General features: G+C 39.9%; 1 protein-coding gene across 1 annotated transcript in view; it reads left to right on the forward strand.

The window, feature by feature from the left end:
- Window positions 1-20,409, forward strand: part of LOC113022983 (integrin alpha-5-like) — a 51,863-nt gene that overhangs the window by 9,191 nt on the left and 22,263 nt on the right. Inside the window, exons 3-18 of the mRNA XM_026168991.2 lie at window positions 737-837; window positions 1,316-1,439; window positions 1,925-1,986; window positions 2,152-2,197; window positions 2,355-2,480; window positions 3,490-3,534; window positions 3,722-3,765; window positions 3,881-3,937; window positions 7,677-7,729; window positions 9,490-9,698; window positions 11,214-11,405; window positions 11,498-11,543; window positions 11,621-11,734; window positions 14,738-14,793; window positions 15,309-15,466; window positions 19,528-19,665. Coding sequence (XP_026024776.2) covers window positions 737-837; window positions 1,316-1,439; window positions 1,925-1,986; window positions 2,152-2,197; window positions 2,355-2,480; window positions 3,490-3,534; window positions 3,722-3,765; window positions 3,881-3,937; window positions 7,677-7,729; window positions 9,490-9,698; window positions 11,214-11,405; window positions 11,498-11,543; window positions 11,621-11,734; window positions 14,738-14,793; window positions 15,309-15,466; window positions 19,528-19,665 — 1,571 coding nt within the window. The remainder of the gene's footprint in view (window positions 1-736; window positions 838-1,315; window positions 1,440-1,924; window positions 1,987-2,151; window positions 2,198-2,354; window positions 2,481-3,489; window positions 3,535-3,721; window positions 3,766-3,880; window positions 3,938-7,676; window positions 7,730-9,489; window positions 9,699-11,213; window positions 11,406-11,497; window positions 11,544-11,620; window positions 11,735-14,737; window positions 14,794-15,308; window positions 15,467-19,527; window positions 19,666-20,409) is intronic.

The raw sequence follows: 20,409 nt of genomic DNA on the forward strand, positions 1-20,409 counted from the left end.
AGAAGGCGTTAGGGTTTGTTAAGCGATCAGGGATCCTGAATGTTCCTTTTTATGCGTGTGAGACAAAAAGCATGCGTGTGCAAGAAATTGTCCGATAGCAAATCTCTACAACTTTTATTTGCCACTTAGTGAAGTGGTTCTTGTTTTAACTGTGCTCCAAAGGACATAAAGGCAACTTGGCTCAGCTGAGTCAAGTTTTGTGGACCAGGAAAAGCAGTTGAACTTGGAAAACTGTCTTAGTTTCCCAAATTAATTATTTTAACAGAATGTCCCTGAAAAAGCAAAAATCTGGAGGTGTAATGTTGCTGAAGTTGCAAGATTAAAACTCTTTGGCACATTCTCCTTACACTCCACCAAACCTTTCCTCATCGGTGCCTTAGTATTGCCAGGGCCTCTTCTTAAAACACATCTTGACAATCAAATACGACCGTTTGGGTTACAGTAACAACAAGGTCCAAGTCCTTTTGAGCTGTTTGATGTCTGCCATAGCATGGAGGATGGATTAAGACTGCAGACCCCGGGAAGAAGGCCATAAAATATCCATGTAAAAAGCCAAGAACATGTGGGGAACTCTCTCAAATGAAGCCCAGACAGCACAAAAGTCAAACACAACACGGTGATCAGAGTTAAAATAGCAACTCCTGACATCACTGAAGTTTCCTTCTAGTCCTGCTTTCTGAGAACCAAACTGTGTGGTGACTATAAATCTTTTGGGTTTTCTTCTGTGTTTTCACAGGTGACCGGTATTTTTATATAAATGACGTGAACACTCAGGTTGAGTTCAAGTCTCATCAGTGGTTCGGAGCTACTGTGCGTGCCCATGGTAGCAGCGTCCTGGTAAGAATAGCTCATTGGCTAGATTGCTGAAGTGACCTGTGGCATATTTGTTTAATTGAAAAGCTGTTAACATATAGTGCAGACTTTGTTGTCAGTAATTCTTTAATATGGGGTTTCGGAAACACATTCTCACACCCAACAGTAAAGCTTGGGCAGCACACTTTATCATTGCATTTTAACACAACAGCTAACTCAATAGCTTAAGAGACCAGGAGCAAAACCTCAGGACAAGCCAAGTGACTCTTTTTTTCTACTTCTTCACAATCGTCTTGGTTTGTTTGGCGATTTGGTTTGGCTAAGTGACTTATGCTATACTATGACTTGGCCATTGAAGTTTCTTACTGTAGGCAGCAAGTCCAGAGTCTTAACAGATTTTTGTCTCGTTACACACTCGATGCACTAGTAGCTTAACAACTGTAAGGAAGTTTAAGAGTAAAGTTTACATTTTTTTATTGAGTCTTCTTTCTCTGGTCTCCAGGCTTGTGCTCCCAGATACTACTGGAGGACTGAACACGACATACCCTTCTCCGATGTTACAGGAACCTGCTACCTCGCTGTAGACAACCTCAAAAGATTTGTGGAGTTTGCACCATGCCGAACAGGTAAGCTAGAGCAGCAACAGCTACCTTTCAGGGGATTCCACATCTTAATCCACCAGGTGACCAGCAGCTCACCCACAATTAGGGTTAGCGTTGGATTTGTACTAAAATGTTGGTTAAACCTTTCAAATGAAGTCTTACACACTCACTTTAGCATTGTACCTTATGATATAAGTCATCACAGGTGCTAACCATAACCGTAACCCCACTCCAACTCTATGTTTGTGTTTGATGCATGTCAGAGTGATTATTTCTGAAAAGCTTCAGGATAACAATTTGGTAACAAAGCTATATATTTGGATTACACAGGGTTTGGGTTCTCTTATGACAACTTAAACCTTAGAGAGTTAATCTAATTGACACCCTACCCCTAACTACAGATGTCAAAGGTTGCAACTCCATTATTGGCAGAGATGTTATGAACAACGTGAAGTTGTTGTTCAATAAATGTATTGATATTTAATATGTTTTGTTGCTGCTCACTGCAGAAAGACATGGACCTGCTGGACAGGGCTATTGTCAGGGGGGATTCAGTGCTGACTTCACCAAGGTAAGAGAAATGTTTGCTAGTTTTATGCAGGAACATGGTCAGTGTTTCTCTCTTTTTGCTGATCAAAGCAGTGGCGATTACACTGTGTGCACCAAACATGCACAGTTTATTTGAAACTGGTGACACACAGATTCCTCAGCTCAGTTGTGTGTGTGTTTTTTTCAGGATGGGAGGGTTGTGCTTGGAGGACCAGGCAGCTTTTACTGGCAAGGTGAGCTGAGAGGAATGTGATGCCGTATGGCTGTTTTAGAACACATCCTCCAGTGTTGTTTTCTTCTTCATGGAGAATGGATAAATAATTGGGAACCAAAGTTCAAGATACACATGCCTCACGAGTCACGACCCTTTGTTACTGGTCTGTTCTGAAGGTCAGCTGATCTCTGCCACTACAGAGGAGATTGTTAAGGCCTACTATCCTGCCTACTTTCTGCTGTCGGTCGCCGGGCAGATTCAAACCCGACAGGTGCAGGGAAGCTATGATGACAGTTACCTGGGTAAGGAAGCACCTTTACCATTCCCAGCATAAACCCGACCTATGGGCAGCTTTTGTTTTATGTCTGTTTTCTTAAGTCTTTGTTATCTATATATAATTATATCTATTCTTTGAGTAACAGAAGAATGATCAACAATGCCCACAAAACACTGAAAATTTACAATGAAGTTTGACAAAATAAAAAAACATTTTCAGCTTTACTGGAATGAATTGTCGTCAGTTAAGTTGAATGCCTGTGATGTTTAAGACCTGCCGTGCGTTGAACGTGATGTGAAACAAACACATGCAAACGGAAGATCACACTCTGGGGGGCCAAATCAACATGATATATACAAAAATCCAAACAACTGGGATTTAAAATCAATTTTTCAAAAGACATATCAATTTTTGAGGGCCCTTATGTTGCATGTATGCTTACGTCTTGTCAATGCATCACAAACTATTTGCAGTTTTTTTCCCAAGAATACATTTATTTTTATTGTTTATTTGCTGTCATTCTGTGTATAATACCTCACAGTATTCATAGCATTGCCTAAGTACAGGTGTAGTGTGGTATAAGTAGTGTATAATTGGCCAGCAGATAGCCCTGTGGTTCTGCTTGCATGGAACAAATAGTATGAAAGTAAGAAGGATTATTTTCTTTGTTTCCTGACTGCCAGGGCTTGTGAAAAAATGTATTTTAAAAAAATGACTTAGTCTGATGGTTAGAGTTAGGGTTACAGCTGAGGTCACCACCGACTTAGACCTCAAAGATTAATAAAAAGGGTTACATTATTTTTTCGGATTAATGCTTATAGAAAAATGGCGACAGTCAGAATGATGATTTTTTTTGTCCCATGGTTACCAAGACTTACAAGAACAATTCAAAACACAAAAACAACATATTCTGATGGGGCAGCGTTAGCGTTGGTGTCATGATGATTTCCACCTCACAGGGTTAAGGCATGTAGGCAAAAATATACTTTTATTGTATCCACCACTTCAAGCTGTTTCTGTCCTCTCTCCTGCAGGTTACTCTGTGGCTAGTGGCGAGTTCAGCGGGGATGGTGAGGAAGGTGAGGGTCATATTTACAGTACTGAGAACCAAAATGCATGGCTGAGTGTGGGGATTGCTGCTTTGTTTCGATAAACGTGTTTGTGTAGTAACAGAAAGGTGTTATTAGCCTTTCAGGAAGCCAAAACATTCAGACCCCCCCTCCCAAAATAAATCTGATAATTATGTTGTTACTTTTCTTTTCACAGATTTTGTCACAGGAGTTCCAAAAGGACTCATGCTGTATGGTTTAGTAAGGAGTTCCTATGTTCTTCTTGATTTTTGCAGTACAAATAGGAAACGTGAGGCAACATGAAGGTTCTCAGCGCACAGGTTTTAATAGCTAACTCTCTGCTGTTCTGATATAGGTGTCCATATTAAATGGAAGTGATCTGAAATCTCTGCTAAACCTGACAGGGGAGCAGGTACGTACAAGTGTGACTGGATGTTTTTTTTTGCCTGACTGCTGTTTTCATGTATGGTCCTATATTTAAAGTGGCATGTGCAATGGAGGGTTGGAGATGAAGGAATTTGCCCTGTGGAGAAGAGGCCTACGGCAGGGTCAGAGCTGCAGGTCACAGTACGCACAGCTCGTGGTTTCTAAAAGCTGTTAATCAAACCCAGAGTTAGCAGACACCAAGACAGTGGTCAGCATATTGATTCAGGATGTGCATTTTTAAAGTCAGTCAGAGCTGAAGAGCACCAGTGCTGAACAGAATTCCTTTAAATAAAGCCCACAGATTAACAGTGTTGGTCAAGTTACTTGAAAAAAGTAATCAGTAACTAATTACTGATTACTTCCCCAAAAAGTAATTCCATTACTTTACTGATTACTTATTTTCAAAAGTAATTAATTACTTAGTTACTTAGTTACTTTTTAAAAACACGATTTACAACCTGAAGAGGTGATAAAGCGATAGATCTTTCAGCCCAATTCTACTTTTTCTGCATACTCCATCATACAAAATGTAATCAAATGGAAAAGTCTCTTTTTTTAACTTGTTTTATCAGTTTTAATCTTTTAACTTTATGCATCAAGCAAAAATGTAATTATCTGCAACATTCTCTGACTTGAATAAATTAGTTTAACATTTAAACCTATTTTCTGCACATTCCAGCACATAAAATAAAATATTTTTTGTGTTTACACTCACTCTTTCAAATAGATGCAAGTAAAACACAGCAGGAAATAAATAAAGTCAAAGACTCAGCGGTCCTGTTGCTCTATTTTCACCTGTAAAGCAGGACTGCGGTAGGCGGAGGTTTACCCTGGTGCAGGTGTGCCGCGGTCAGTTGATGAATCCGCGAGTTTCTCTGTGAGTTTCCCATTACGTCGTTGTGCACTCGGTGCTTGCTTGGAAGTTTAGGGGTTTTTTTTTCACTGTAAAAAGTTTTCTTCCTACGCACAACGGACACTAATGTTTTTGTCACTTTTTATGGAATCAAACTCAAAGTAAGGTCAGTACTTCCACGCTTTAAACGCTGCACGCTCATACTCTCTCCTGCACTCGATATATGATCCATTGTTGACCTGCACACAGCTGTTGTCACTAACGGCGCACTCGCTTACGTCACTGTCATGAGACATTCTCGCAAAAAAAATCACGGTTTTAGTAACGCAGTAACGCAGCGTTCCTACGGGAAAGTAACGGTAATCTAATTACCGTTTTTGCAATAGTAATCCCTTACTTTACTCGTTACTTGAAGAAAGTAATCAGATTACAGTAACGCGTTACAAGTAACGCGTTACTGCCCATCTCTGCAGATTAATCACGTTGGTATATTTAGCTCAGCTACTCATTGAGCTTTATTTTTGACATGTTAACTTTCAACGCTGTGCAGCTGAAGGTGTGAAATGTCATCTGTTAACCACCTACTTAATTTCCTGTGAAAATGTAAGTGCTAGATTACAACGTTACCCTTTACTATCATTAAAATACTATTTATCAATTCTCTAGTGGTGAAAAAGCTGAAAGGTGGTGATGAGTCATTTGTAGAGGGCATTCAGAAGCCCCTTCCTTTGACCTCGAATGTAAATATGAGTACATGTTTCATTTACATCCAGAATAAATTTTCCTTCTGTGTTTATTGTATTTGCTTAAAAATGTAGGTTAAAACCAGTAAATGAAAAGGACAATTTTTGTCACACATTTTGGTTTTATTAATTTAGCTAAATTTGAATCTTGTCCCTGAACTCTGACACTGAATTGACTTTAGGGTTGGGTCACAGACAAACTGTAGAAGGGGAACAGAAACGAAAAACTCTTTCCCTGTACAAACTGTCGTGTGACACAAAGGTAACGGTATTGCTTGAGTTGTGACATACCAGTTACGTCATTAGGCTTTGCTGATGCGAGAGCATGTGACACCTGGACTCATGGTAAAGCATATGGCTAATCGTGCGTTTATGTTTGTGCGGCGCAGCCTGGGAGGTCATCAGTAAGTGCTCAGAGGTGTCCATCTGAGGGTGGAGGGCGCCGGATAAACTGTCAGGTCATAGTGAGAGTGATCTGGTGTAAACTCCCGGCTAATGAGGCTCCTCTCTCTGTTGCTGGTCTCTCTATGGGTGCTCAGACTGTGATGTAGAGATCAGCTGTGAAAACACACCAGAAAGCCTTTCTCCAAGAGGTCGTGTTGCTTTGCTGTTGAAAACGACAGTGTCGGTCGCTTGGACGCAAAGTTGCAGAGCGGTACAGCGTCACATGTACAAATGCAAAGTGGGTGTAGGTTAAATTGTAGGCTCTACATACGTAGATTCAATGAAGAAGTTTAAATTAAACTTCAGAGTTAGCAGTTTGACTGCGTTGCTCATTAACCTTTGGTCACTAACCTTGTCTGCTTTTGGTGTTCCACTTTGTTCATCAGCCACAGCTTCTTTGGTGAAGGGCAATTATAAACTACCATTAGCATTCAGGTTAGGGCAGCTTTAATGAATGGGTAAAAAAAAAAAGGCTCTTAATTGAAGACAGACAATGCTACATTTACATCACCATCATTTGTTTGTGGACTTCATATTTAAAAGCTTTTGCTTCAGCTTTATGGCAAACCCTACCAAGCTGGTTAGCAAGCTGTGCCCATAAACTGTAGGGTTGCAATGTCTCAATGCATGCATCCAGGTAGGCAAATCCCAAAAGGTTGATTCTGTTCATCTGGATGTAGCTACATCCAGATGAACAGAATCAAACTTTTTGGATGTAGGGTTGCAATGCACACAGACACTGGTGTGTCGAATTTTTCTCACCAAGACTGGAGATCAAACATTTTGGACTGTTTCACAGTTTGTTTGTTTTTTTAGCTGATTTCAATTTAAAAAATACTGCAAAAGGCACGAGCAGCACAAATGTGTGAATATTTTAACATGTTTGGCACTGCTGTATTGGTTTGATTTTTGCCACTTTGTTACAGAACTTTGTGGCCTGGTCCTCATCTCTACAAACCTGACGCAGTTTGTAGAGCTATTAAAGGAACCCCAGACGTTGTGGCTGATGACTGAAAAGCCATCAGTGGTTGACTTTTCCTAGCTTGCTGTTCTCACCACAGCTCACCAGACCTCAGAAGAACATTACCAGAGCACTTGATTTTGTTTTCTTGGACTTTAAGTGTAGGGCAAAACAGTAATGCCAGAGTTTTACATTGCTGCATTAGAACTTTATCCTGAGCCTCAGTGATTTATGTTAAGAGCTGCTTTGCATGTGCACAACGGGAAAGCAATCCTAGTATTCAGTGTTGTTTTTCACAAAGGTTTCAAGTGTTGGAAACCCTTCAGTGACGCTATACTACAAATCACTTTGAAATCAGAGTCAAACGAGGATGTAACGTGACCCTTATTTATCATACATGCTCATACATGGCATGAAATTAAACCGGAAAGCCCAAGTCCCACAAGCATTTTCTTTGGGTGTGCTTTAAAGGAGTTGTAGTTATCAATCCTCAGACCCCCTACCTCAACTCGAACTTACAGGAGCGTCAACACTGAACCCCATGAAAAGAGAGAAGAGGAGACCCCAGGGGATTGTGGGATTGAGAGAGAAAAAGAAAGCTTCTGGGGGTGGTGGTGGAAAGATAAAAAGGAAACGTAGAGAGAGAAAATGAAAGAAAAGAAAGGGATCTGTGCGCTGTGGTATGATTACAGGCTAACTGGGTCTTGTTTGTAATGCATTCCAGATGGGGTCCTACTTTGGCTACGCAGTGGCAACCACTGACATCAACAGCGACGGGTAAGCGACTGTCATGGTGGCACAAAATATCAGCAGTGAGTGATGAAATGGGAGAGATACGATCAGCTAAAACAAGAAACTAAAAACAATTGAAACAGAGGTCAACAGTGTGACTTTTGGACATTTCCCACAGTGGTTCAATTACTCATGCTTTCTAATGTGTCATTAAAATTTCCCCCCGAGAGTATTCTTGTTCTGTGCAATGAGTTTTTTTGCCTTTCTCACTTCCTCACTCCCTTCTTCTTTTAGAATTTCAACATTTACTAGTAGAAGAGTCACAATGTAGCAAGTTAAACCCTGAGAACGTTCTAAAGCTCACACCCTTCTTTGTTCCGCTCTACACTTTCAGTCATGATGTCACATACAGTGTTAACCTCACTCAAAGGACTCAACACACTGTACAGTATCTGTGTAGAATAAGAGGCTTTTCCAGAATGTTAATGTTACTGGAAGTCACAGTGAAAGGGCAGTTAGGCCATATTTAGCAACTGTAGTGTGACATAGTGCTAAATGAAACTGAATACAACAGGCATTTAAATCAAATCTATGGTTGGACTGTGAGAGAAGTAGTCGTGGCTTAGCGAGAAAGCTCAAATGTAAATGTAGTGGCAGACTTTATTATTTCCAGATGAAATCCACACACGCAAAAATCAGCTATCTGCGCTAGCTAACAGTCAGTGCAGTTTTATATGAGTTGCCCTTTTAGCTAGTCACCGCAAATCACATTTGATTACGTTAATCTCAAGCTGAGTCACAATGCTGCAAACTCCTAAATTTACATAAGAGGGAAAAAGAGGATTACATTTTGAAATGAAAAAATGCATTTTTTCATTTCATTGTGTGTTAAAAGCAAATACTAAAAGGGGAGCACCTAAAATCATTCTCTGATTATGTGGCTTTGACTCAAATTAAACTCTTTGTATCTTATTGTCTGTGTTAATGTCCTAATTTTCTCATCCTGTCCTCATTTAACCCTGTGAAGCCAAGTGTGCTTTTCCTCTGAAAACCCCCCAAATTCCACAACATCTTTTAAACAACTGCAATTACAAAAAATATCGGATGTAGCAAATATGATGCAAATTAAAACTCATACATTACAACAAGTTTCTTTCTTTAAATTTAAAAAAACAATGGATTTTCTGGTAATTAATTTATGTACAAGGGTAACTATTGTTACTCTTTTCTAAACTGAGTGGTTTCTGTCAGACCTGCTTCCAGAACAAAATTATTGGGGTGCATCAGACGTTAATCAGGGTGATCTCTGCCTATACAGTTTACTGGTCATCAAAACAACTCTTTATTGATATACAGGGTGGAGAAGAGGGTTGCATTGACAATCCAACACAATGGGCAGCACATTGAACACATTTTACAAGTGGTCAGAAACTTGTAAATAACTCATGAAAGAATAAAGTTATGTTGAAACCAAGCACACCATTGTTTTTCTTGTGACATTACCAATAAGTTTGATGTGTCACATGGCCCTCTTCCTATTGAAAAAACAAAAGTTGTATCCAAGATGGCCGACTTCTAAATGGCCACCATGGTCACCACCCATCTTGAGGAGTTTGCCCCCTCACATATACTAATGTGCCACAAACAGGACTTTAATATCACCAACCATTCCCATTTTATTACAGTGTATCCATATAAATGGCCCACCCTGTATATTGAGGTGTCATTGAGGGTACAGGGTCTTCCTGTTGTCTTCATGGGGAAAGAATAAAGCTTCTTAATTTGCTTTTTGCCCATAACTCCAGTCTGGATGACCTGGTGGTGGGAGCGCCGCTGTTCATGCATCGGGGGTCTAACGGGCGTCTGGAGGAGTTGGGAAAAGTGTATGTGTATCTACAGAGGGGTCCTCTGGAGCTGGAACCAAGTCAGTCTCACCTCCTGGGTCTTCAGGCCTTCAGCCGGTTTGGCACCTCTCTGGCCCCGTTGGGTGACCTCAACCAAGATGGTTTCAATGGTAAATTTGCATCATAGAGAATGTGCTGAACATAGACCAGAACGAGACAAAATAACTCAGTTGTTACACTATAGGTCATAACCCCATTTCTGAACATACTTTACTATAACTTATGTAATTCTATTGGAAAATCCACCCATTGTCTTAACCACTTACACAGCTTAGGGGTGCAGGGAAACTGGAGCCTGGTGTAGAGGGAGAGTTAAACCCTTGACAAGTTTCCAGTTCATTATACCATTAACACATACAGTAGATACAGACAGCCTCACAGGCGCATTGTTGAACCTAACATGCACGTCTTTGGACTGGGAGGAAACTAGTGCATCTGGAGAAAAAGGAAGGCTTTTTTTAAATTTGAGGCATCATTCACCACCATGCCACCTTTTCTTTTGAGACCACGTTAGTTAAAGTAAGATTATTTTTCCATCTGGAGTCATTTATTTTCAGATGCATGGCTCTGTTCTTGTTCCTCCCTGAAATTCCAGGCATACGTGATGGGAGAGCTGCAGAAACAGAAAAGGCCTAACTGACAAAAGACATAACCTTGATTAAGTCAGAAATAGCATGAAATTGATAATCTGGGGTAAAGGTGGGTTGCAAAGGAAACAGGATCAATGCTAAAGCACCCTTAAAGGAGCCACTATATGAGATTTTGGCAATATGACATGAGAGTGTAGTGTAGTGGTTTTCTTGGCAAGCAGAAGGTTCCTGGTTCAGTTCTAACTAGAGACACAAAAGCCTTTGGCGTTGTCAAATATAAATGAAAATGTTTCTGAAACAAAACCTGCAGAGCTACTTGCTGTGGTGAAGCCTTTAGCCAAAAGTGGCCCTCTTGTGTGCAATTAAGAAGTGTACCAGCTCAACTGTCTGTGGGCTGGCAGATTAGCAGATCTGTTGGGAGTGCTGGCTGAGGTGAACTTTGTTGCCTACCAGAAATAATACTGCACTCAGTTTGTTTTTTTAGATTTGGTTTCTGTCCCATGAAGTAGTTTCTTTCATACAGATCTGCATTCAAGTGTCCATTTGTCTAATGAGTTTCTTCTTTGGTTGTTTCATGCTATAAAAAGATAGAGAAAAGGGTGAAAAGTGCCAATCATATAAACAGGGAAAAGCAAATCCTCACATTTGCGCAGCATAAAGAGCCAAATGTTTTGTTTGTTTATTTCCTACATGACTGAGTCAGTATAAGGGAAAGGGTGTAGTGACTGATTTCATGTTTCAGCACTCGTTTAAACGGCCTCAGATGCTTTTCCAAATGTGAATGATAACTTGGCTGAGCTAACAGACACACTGACAGAGTCTACACTTCATTCATTCAAGATTCAGCCAAAGTCTAACAATGTAAATAACCAATAAACACAGCAAATGACTGAAGTCTGCTCCTTGAAAAACAACTGTCAGTCCTAGAACAATTGTTCTTCATTATTTTGTTGTTGAAGGAATATAAGTGCATTGTGCTGCCTTGCATAATAATATACATGTAGTTAACAAAGTCTTGTTGCTGTTTACGATCAGACGTGGCTATCGGCTGTCCGTACGGAGGAGACGACCAGCAGGGGTCGGTTTTCATCTACAACGGTCATGTTGGAGGACTGAAGGACACCCCCACTCAGATGCTCTCGGGCCAGTGGGCTTTCAGCTCTTTCCCGGCCAGTTTTGGCTTTACTGTGCGAGGCAACAGAGATCTAGATCAAAACGGGTACCCAGGTATTGCAGAAAAGGCTCCAACAGATCTCTATCAACACTTCTTCTTTGTTTCATTTCATTTATTGATTTAAGTCACTTTCCTCTTCTCGCAGACCTGATTGTCGGTGCTTTTGGGGTAGATAAAGCTGTCCTCTACAGGTATGTTTAAACTTTTAGTAACGTAATCACAATCATGCAGACCATTCTACTCATTCTTGTCTCGTGTCTGCAATCAGAGCTCGGCCAATAGTGAACGCCAGCGCGTCTCTCACAGTACAGCCGACCATGTTCAACCAGGAGGAGAAGCACTGCATGCTGACCACAGGGAATAAAAGTCTTTCTGTGTCTTGGTAAGGTATTTTCCTGTTCAGAGTTCGAAACATATGCTTATTAATAGGTGGATTATACACAGTGTGATCGAGCCTTTGGCACTCACCGCTGTAGTGGAAGTTTCTTTAATGGTCTACCAAAAAAGTTTAAGAGCAACTCAAGAGTTCTCTGAGGTTATGGAGCATCTCCTAAATTATGTAACACACATCTTAGTCAGTACTTTACCTCAAGAGAATGTCAAATGACTTCATGTTTGCCAGTTTCCTCCTCTGAACACAGAGTATTCTTAGAATCAGTGGAAAAACAAGGAGTAAAATTCTCCCAGCTTTCAGTCCCAATAAAGCTCTTTCCACAAGTTCACTTTAACCATCGGATTCAGTGTGGAACCTTTAAATGCTGTTGTGGGGTGTTTGCCAAGCTGCCTGGTGTCTTTGTATCTGACTCTGATGTTGATACAAGCGAGTCTTGTTTTCATGCTTATTGCTGTATTTTTTGCTGCCGTGGAAACAAAACGGAAACAGAGGGAGAGAGGAGAAGATGGGGAGGTGGGAGAAAGGTGGAGTAGCTACATGGAGGAATGAAAAGAGAGTTGGGAAGGAGACGGAGGCTTTGAAAAGGTTGGAAAAGGCTTGTAAGTTTTATGGAATGAATGAACACGATGTTCATTCATGTACGTGTGTGCATTTCAAAGCTAGAGCTCCTAAAAGGGACCTTTCATGTGTTTCCATAGTTACAACAGCTAATATTAAACATGACAAGAATTTTTACTTTTCACTTAAATTCCCTCACTTTTATGTGTTATAATTCTGAGGAATAAAGCTCAGGTGTCTGAGGTGTTAGACTGTAGCTCTTTTTGCTCTTGGTTCTGCACAAGGCATTTTATATTTTAAGGTAAGGACCCTACGATAATACAGAGACAACCCCAACAATCAGACAATCCCCTATGAGCAAACACATGGTGACAGTGGGAAGGAAAAACTCCTTTTTAACAGGAAGAAACCTTCAGCAGAACTAGGCTCAGGGAGGAGCGGGGCCATCTGCTGCGACTGGTTGGGGGTTGCAGTGAAAGACTTTAGAGTAAGCAGTGGGAGTAGGATTGTAGAACGTGGTGATGTTGCATATCAGCTGGTCATGTGTCCAGCTGAGATGAATTGTGCCTAACCATGTCTGTGAGGGTGAAGTCAAACATAACCCAAACTTACAAATCACAAGTTTGCCTAGAGAGGATAAATAAATCTGTGTACAATCAGAGGAGAAGTAGATCTCACGAAATGACAAAACTCCTGAAAACATCTGAAGAATGTGATCCAGCGAGATGCCAAGCAGCTCCCAGGTGTCGCCAAACAGATTTACACAGCTTGTTTCCTGTGCTTTTATGTGCACCATTCAAGCACATAGTGTAATTGTTAAGTGCTGACTTTGTGTTATTATTCCAGCACATTTAGAGTCAGTGTTTACTTTGGTTTAAATGCAAGTAAATGGCCAAGGATGGCTGGAATTAATTTAGAATCAGATCAAACTGACAACATTTTCGTATCTAATTGAAAGCTGTCTGGGGATGTTGCATAAACATAGACTGGAGCATTCCAGTGTTTTATTCTGATCTCTACCAATCTGCCACCCCTGCTGACTGCAGGAGCGGAGCAGTGGATCTTCTTGTTTTAACTGGTTAATCCAACCATCCATTTCCCTCTGTGAGCATCGTTTCCCATCACACCTTCTGCTTTGTCCAGTATAATGTTACAGTCACGGTACACAGAAAATCTACTGTATTTCAGTTCTACGGTTATATAGTGAGGTAATAATAACAAACATCTTGTACTTAGCAGGTTCTAAAGTTAGGCAAATATAAAAGCAAAACAACAACACTAAACTATTTTATTATTATTATTTTTTTAAAAAAGCTCAAATGCAGTGTGTAAAAACTTAAATCCACCTGTGTCTAGAGCCACCTTTAGCAGCAATAACTTTAGGTAATCATTTTCCGTATGACCTAGTTTCGCATCATTGTGGTGGAATCTTTGCCCACTCTACTTTACAATGTTGCTTCAGTTCATTGAGGTTTGCGGGCATCTGTTTATGTGCAGTTCTCTTAAGGTCCTACCACACCATCTTGGCCAGTTTGAGGTCTGGACTTTGAGTGGACCACTGTAACACCTTGACTCTCTTCTTTTTCAGCCGTTCTGTTGTAGATTTGCTGCTGTGCTTGCGATCGTTGATCGTTCCATGACCCGATTTTGGCCAGACTTTGGTTGTCAGACAGACGGCCTCACATTTGACTCTAGAATACTTTGGTGTACAGACTAGTTCATGCTCAACTCAACAATGTGCTTGGTGGTGCTGCAGTTCTATGAGATGTTCTCTATAAATGTGGTGCTGTGCATTATGACCAAACATCTTCTCATGGTTCATCTGAGGTTGAATTTTCCTAATTTTAAGACCTGCTAAGAATCAGATAAGTTTTTTTAAATTATTGCTTAATACATACAATCCTAAACTTTAAGAGAGGGAGTACTTTCTGTCATCAGATTACTTTCTGCAGAATTTGGTCTTCAGAAGGTTGCAAACAGTCTTAGACTGAATTTGGCCCTTCTAATCTGTATCTGAATTTATTGCACAGCATCAATTTAGATACACTGGTTCTCACACTTTTTCTGCTATTTCTCATTTAAGAAGCACAATACTAGATTTTTTTAATGAATTATTAACAATTAAAAATGATACAGTTTGATTTTGACTTAGGATAAGCACAGGTAGCATCAAAGGACCCTTTTATTTGGTCTCCGTAAGAGAAGAACCATAATTATTCACTTTATTTACTGAACAGCTGCCTGATAGAGGCATACTGTAGATGCTTAATGCACACTGTCTTAGTGCAGGGAAAAAACCCCAAAACAATAAATCTATGAATAGGGGATACTTTCTGAGGAAGACAGAGCTACGGCTCAAATAAAGTCAAGACATCCCTGCTAGCTCTGCATGCTAATTTTTAAAAAATATTTGTGTCTGTCTTAAACCTCCAGCGTCAGCATCACTTTCTGCCTGCTGGCTAATGGGAAGCACCTCCCCTCTCATCTAGGTGAGGCACACACACACACACACACACACACACACACACACACACACACACACACACACGCACACACGCACACATGCACACACAAACGCACAGATGGTCCCCATTACCTTGCTTTCTTTGTGCAGCCACAAGTATGCTAGCCCTCACTGTGGTCAATTTGGCAGTTAAGATCAAGATAAAAGAACAATCGTGTAAACACGGGGTAACTTGGTGGGCTCTGGCAGTTTAGAAAAGTGCGTGTGTGTTTATTTGAAGTGAGTGGGTGTGTATTGTCTCTGTTCTCTGCATAGTTGTTGTCATGTGGTCTGCAGCAATGCTCTCTATGTTTCTGTACATAGAACAAAATAGCACACAAAGGCTGTTTGCCATAATAATATTTACTCCTGCATATGTGTGTGTTTGCATGTGGCCAGGCAAACACAGACGGCTGAGCACATATGCGTTCGTGTATGTGCTTTGCACCAATTGGCATATTTGTGTGAAACATAGATGTGTGTGTCATACATTTTTTTAAGGCTTCGTGGCAGAGGTGCAGTTGGACAGTGGGAAGCAGAAGCAGAAGGAGTCTATCAGGAGGACTCTGTTCCTGGACAGCCAGCAGCCCAGCCTAGTGAAGACCTTTAACCTCACCAACAGAAAGCCCCTGTGTCACAACAGCAATATCTATCTGCGGGTCAGTCACACAAGCTGTGTTTGCACCTTGCGGTCAAGCAGTTTGAGCGAATGTTTTCCATTTGATTTTTTTTAGCAAACCTTTTGTTTTGGTCAGGTAGAATTTATTTATCTAGTCAAACTAGAGAAGATATAGGACTTCTCCTATTTTTTTTCCTAGTCCCCCTTGTGACTAGGAAAAATTGCCCAATGATTCCACTGAATGCTTTTGAGGGGAAATAGCTGCAAACCAACTGGTCGCCTAGAGGTTGAACATACAATACCCTCAGTTACTGGGTAGCCACTTTTCATGTCAAAGGAATTGCACAGGAAGCAACCTGTCTCCAAACTGTTGTGGTCTGATTGCAATCACGTTCAGGTTCTCCATTGGCAAAGGCTTGCAAATAACATGTTGCAGTTGCAGTCTGCACTGCACAGATCTCTTTGTAATAGGGTACTTCACTTAACTGGTTACATTCCTGTATAAAAGAGACGTTTCTGAGCGCCCATGTCATTATTTCTGGAGAAAAGTCTTCATTTCTGTTTCAAAGTAGTTAATGTGAAGTTCTGCTTAATATGAATTTCTATATATGTAGATGATAACAGATTTACAAGATGGGAAAGTATTTCTGATTTTTACCATATTTGTATTTATTTTTTTTATTTGACCTTTATTTATACAGGCAGTCCCACTGAGACTCAAGGTCTCATTTACAAGAGAGACCTGTTTCAGACAAACATATTAAAATTACGACAACAAAGAATAGCCTAATGTTTACACAGTCATTTCAAAAAGAGGAACAAGTTCCCATAGTGATGATTTTACAAGGTAATTTTTTCATTTTTTTAAATCTGCAACTGAGAGAGCTGCGAGTCCTTCTGTAATGCATCCAATGAGGACTGGGCAGAAAACGAGAATGCCTTCTTTCCAAGTTCTGTAAGAGTCTGATAAATAAGAGGGGAGTAAACCACAAATAGATTTATAGATAAAATTATACCAATGAGCCATCCTGTGTAAGGCCAGTGGAAAGCAGTCAGCCAGAGAACAGAAAGTACAGTGATGTGTTAAAGGTTTACAACCAGTTAGAAATCTTAGTGCCCCGTGATATCATGATATCATGTAAATTATATCATGTTATCCAGGAGGGGTAAAAAGGTGGTAGCAACGAGCCTTTTCCCTGCCGTGAAAGAGAAACACGATCGATTTTGGGAATATAAATAACTGTAACTCATCATATTATCACAGTTTGTGAGTAAACGCCAACTTCAGTTGCAAACTGATAACCGACTTACTCAATCTTAAAACTGTTTTATCACCGTAGCACAACTGACTGCTAATGTTCACAGAGCTGCTGTTCATCAGCAACAAGACTGCAAGTTCTTTGTACTCTGTCACAATAGTTTTGGTTGTGCTGCTGTGTCCAGCCACTGTGTGACTGTAACATGAGGTGCTCCTCAATGAATAAGAAATGAATGAAGCTAAATAATTAGCATGATTGCTTATAAAGCATTCATAACTTGATTTGGAGCCTCTGAAAAGTACAAAAATGCAGTGAAATACATCCATGAACCGAATAATTCAGCAACAAAAACTTAATTTTTATTCTGTGACAATATAAAGCAAGAAAGACCTCAAGCTCTTTCTCTTACCTTTCTGAATCTTTCTCTTGAGTCTCATTCTAGTTTCTCATCAAATACAACTAGTTCAGATGGTCATCTGGAGCTTTGGCGCATGCCGTTCCCCTGATCTCTTTCACCACATTTCCTGTCAATTTGTACCACAAAAAAAGAGGGAGAGAAAAAAATGACACGTGTTTTATGACAACCACTAGTAAGATTACTGATCAGTATTTCTTATGCATGTACGTACTGAAAGTTGGTACCATAGTTAACATATAAAAAACATTAAAAAAGGACAACATATCTAACAAAAGTTAACATAAACAGTGAATCTGAATCATTCATGAGCTTTGCAGATCTTTTGTAAGGAATGAAAAACATTTAATAATTTAAAGGCTAAAAGATATGTAAATTGCATTTTGGTGAGGAGATATTGGCTATAATGATAAGTACAACCAGCAATTTTCAGATATAAACACACGCAGGGACAGAAATGTACTTTCAGGCAGAACTATGATAATAAGCCTGCAAATAGTCGCTCATATTTCATGCTGTCATCTGGGCAGGAGAACAAGCACATATCATTTACAAACATGAAAGTAATTGTGCAAACAGCCCTTATTCTTCAGACCAACCATTTCATAAGTATGCTTTTAATAATTTTTGCAAATTTTCTACTTCTTAATGTTTGGAAACGACTCCAGCCCTGCTGCTTTTCATTGGAGCCGTCTAATCAGAGACTGGTTTGCACCTGCAGAACCAGGTGAATGCACTTAACTTTCGGCTAATACCGAGGTTGAAGTCATTTCCTAATAACAGGGTTTGAAATTGCTGTTTGAAGTGCTACGTGAGGTGAAACTGCTTCAGTACCAATCCTCTCATCACTTAGTGGTGACCTGATCAAAGATTGTGCCTGACAAAGGCGCTTATGTCATACGTGTGGATGTTCACTGTTAGATATAATGAGCAGAGCACTTTGGTCTCTGACAGGATAAGAGACCAGAGTAGAAACTGACAAACATGCACTCATGTCAGTCAGCACTTATCTGTCTGTGTACTCTGTACTCTTTCTTTAAAAGAGCCACATCATTGTGTTTATGCAAAGGGAATTCAGGCAACATGTTATTAACTTTAAACACACTCAGGCCATTTTAAAGGTAATATTACTTTAAAAACTAACTTGTTATATCACTGCTGTTATAATATCAAAATCCCTTTCAATTTAGCTTAGCAATTTGGGTCAGTTCATCAGTTGTGTGCATTATAACCTCTGGTTTTATTGACTTTACCTCAGTGCATAATAAGTTGATATTGCCAGCCTCTCCTTTAACCCCTTAACCAGAAACAAACCAATTTGTTGTTCTCTGATCAACAGTTTTGGGGCTCAATCACAGTTGTACCTTTGTCCTACACATAGCTTTGCTGACTGATTTTTCATACAAAGAGCTGAAGTGAAACCAAGTGATAAAAATAGGTGCACTGAAAGCCACTTTTCTGTGTGTTTCATGCTGTTTTAATTTTAATTCTTTGTGGGGTTTTTTCATGCTTCTTGCTTCATCCACCTTTCAAAATCAAAATTAAAATCATCCACTTATAGACACCATCAACCACATCAAGCTGTTGGTCATTTGAATGACTGCATATGTTGTATACCCAGAATCCTTCACAATAAGCGAATACAGGTTTGAATCCCCCATTAGCCAAACTAAAAGCTAGCTAACAGTATCACTGGTATTTTGTTAGCTAACCTAAAAGCTAGCTAGCAGTAGCACTGGTATTTTTTTCCTTCTCAGCACAAGTTTTGTGGAGTTTAGCTTGCAGGGAGTTATTGTAAATGTCAGGTAAAGATCCTTAACTTACATATATCCTATAAATACTCTAAAAGAAGTAAAAAAAACAATCAATCTGCATCTACTAAAACTGATTTCACTCACACAATTTATGTTTTTGCATAGTGCCAATTCAGAACAACAGTTGCCTCAAAGTGCTTTATACTATAAGTCTTATAGTATAAGATAACCAACAGTCCGACTGACAATCCCTTATGAGCAAGAACTTGGTGATGGTGGGAAAGAAGAACTCCCATTCAACAGGAAAAGACACTTCGGCATAACCAGGTTCAGGGAAGGTCGGCTGTTTGAGGCAAATGTTTGGGGGTCAAGGGAAAGAGGAAAAAATGAGAGAATAGCAAGACTGAGAGCAAAAGAACTTGAGCCTGTAGCAGTATAATTAAGGGATGGTTCAGTCATCAGATCCATGGGACTGGTTCACTAAGGAGACGGGTGTGCTAAGAAGTCAGAGTGAGCCACACCAGACATTAGTTACTACAATGAAAAAGTAATGTAGGCCAGTTTTTGCTGTAAAATCTGTTCTTATTTTCAGAAATCGCACTTGGTAGCTTTCTTTTATTTAAATATACAGATTTCTCAGCTTCTAATGCAGTTGTTTCTTTCTCTCTTTCAGCCTGAGGAAGAATTTCGGGATAAACTGTCCCCCATTTACATCAGCCTTAATTTCAGTTTGGATCCACAGGCCCCGCTAGACCAACATGGCCTCAGACCTATCCTCAATTACGAGACAGAACAGCTCATAAAGCAGAAGGTATGTACATCATCTAATGATAGGATAATGCAAAACGCTGTGACAATACACTGTTGTATGCATGTAGAAACAGATGCAGGGATGGTAGAGTTAAACAAGCAGTTTGAAGATGTTGCCTATTATTATTATTATTAATAATAATAATAATAATAATAATAATAATAATAATAATAATGTTATTCTCGCAATTAAAAGCCGAAATGCTACAGTTTGGTGGTGCCAGTAGCGCCTGTAAAGCACAACATCAGGCATTTTAAGCAAAACAGCAAATACAAATCAAAACCTGTTTAAACCCTCTGTTGCTAATGCGAGTATTAGGAATTGGTCATTGAGATAAAGTATTTCTTCAGGTCTCATTAAACCACTTCAGAAGAAAGTGGGCAACACAAACCACATATATCTGATTGCAGCTGTGCTGTAGGGAAGTGGGTGTGTCATGCATAGGGTTAAAGTTAGTGTAATGGTGAGGGTGGTGGTGTCATGAACTTGGTTTGCAAGGCTGCAGCTGGATGCTTCTACAGCAAGCTGTGGAGCAATTTTATGGCGGATTACAGTTTCTCCATATCCTGCACTATTAAAAAGGCGAGAGGAGCCTCAGCTTACCCAAAATTATTGGTGACAATAATTTTAGTGCAGTTTCTTTGAAAACACTGGATTTTTAATGATTACTTCAGCAAAGACATTGCCTTACAATTCAACCATCTTTCTAAAATGAAACCCGTGTTGTGGTCTGGAAGTTATCTG

The sequence above is a fragment of the Astatotilapia calliptera genome, chromosome 5 (assembly GCF_964374335.1).
Source record: "Astatotilapia calliptera chromosome 5, fAstCal68.1, whole genome shotgun sequence".
Lineage (NCBI taxonomy): Eukaryota > Metazoa > Chordata > Actinopteri > Cichliformes > Cichlidae > Astatotilapia > Astatotilapia calliptera.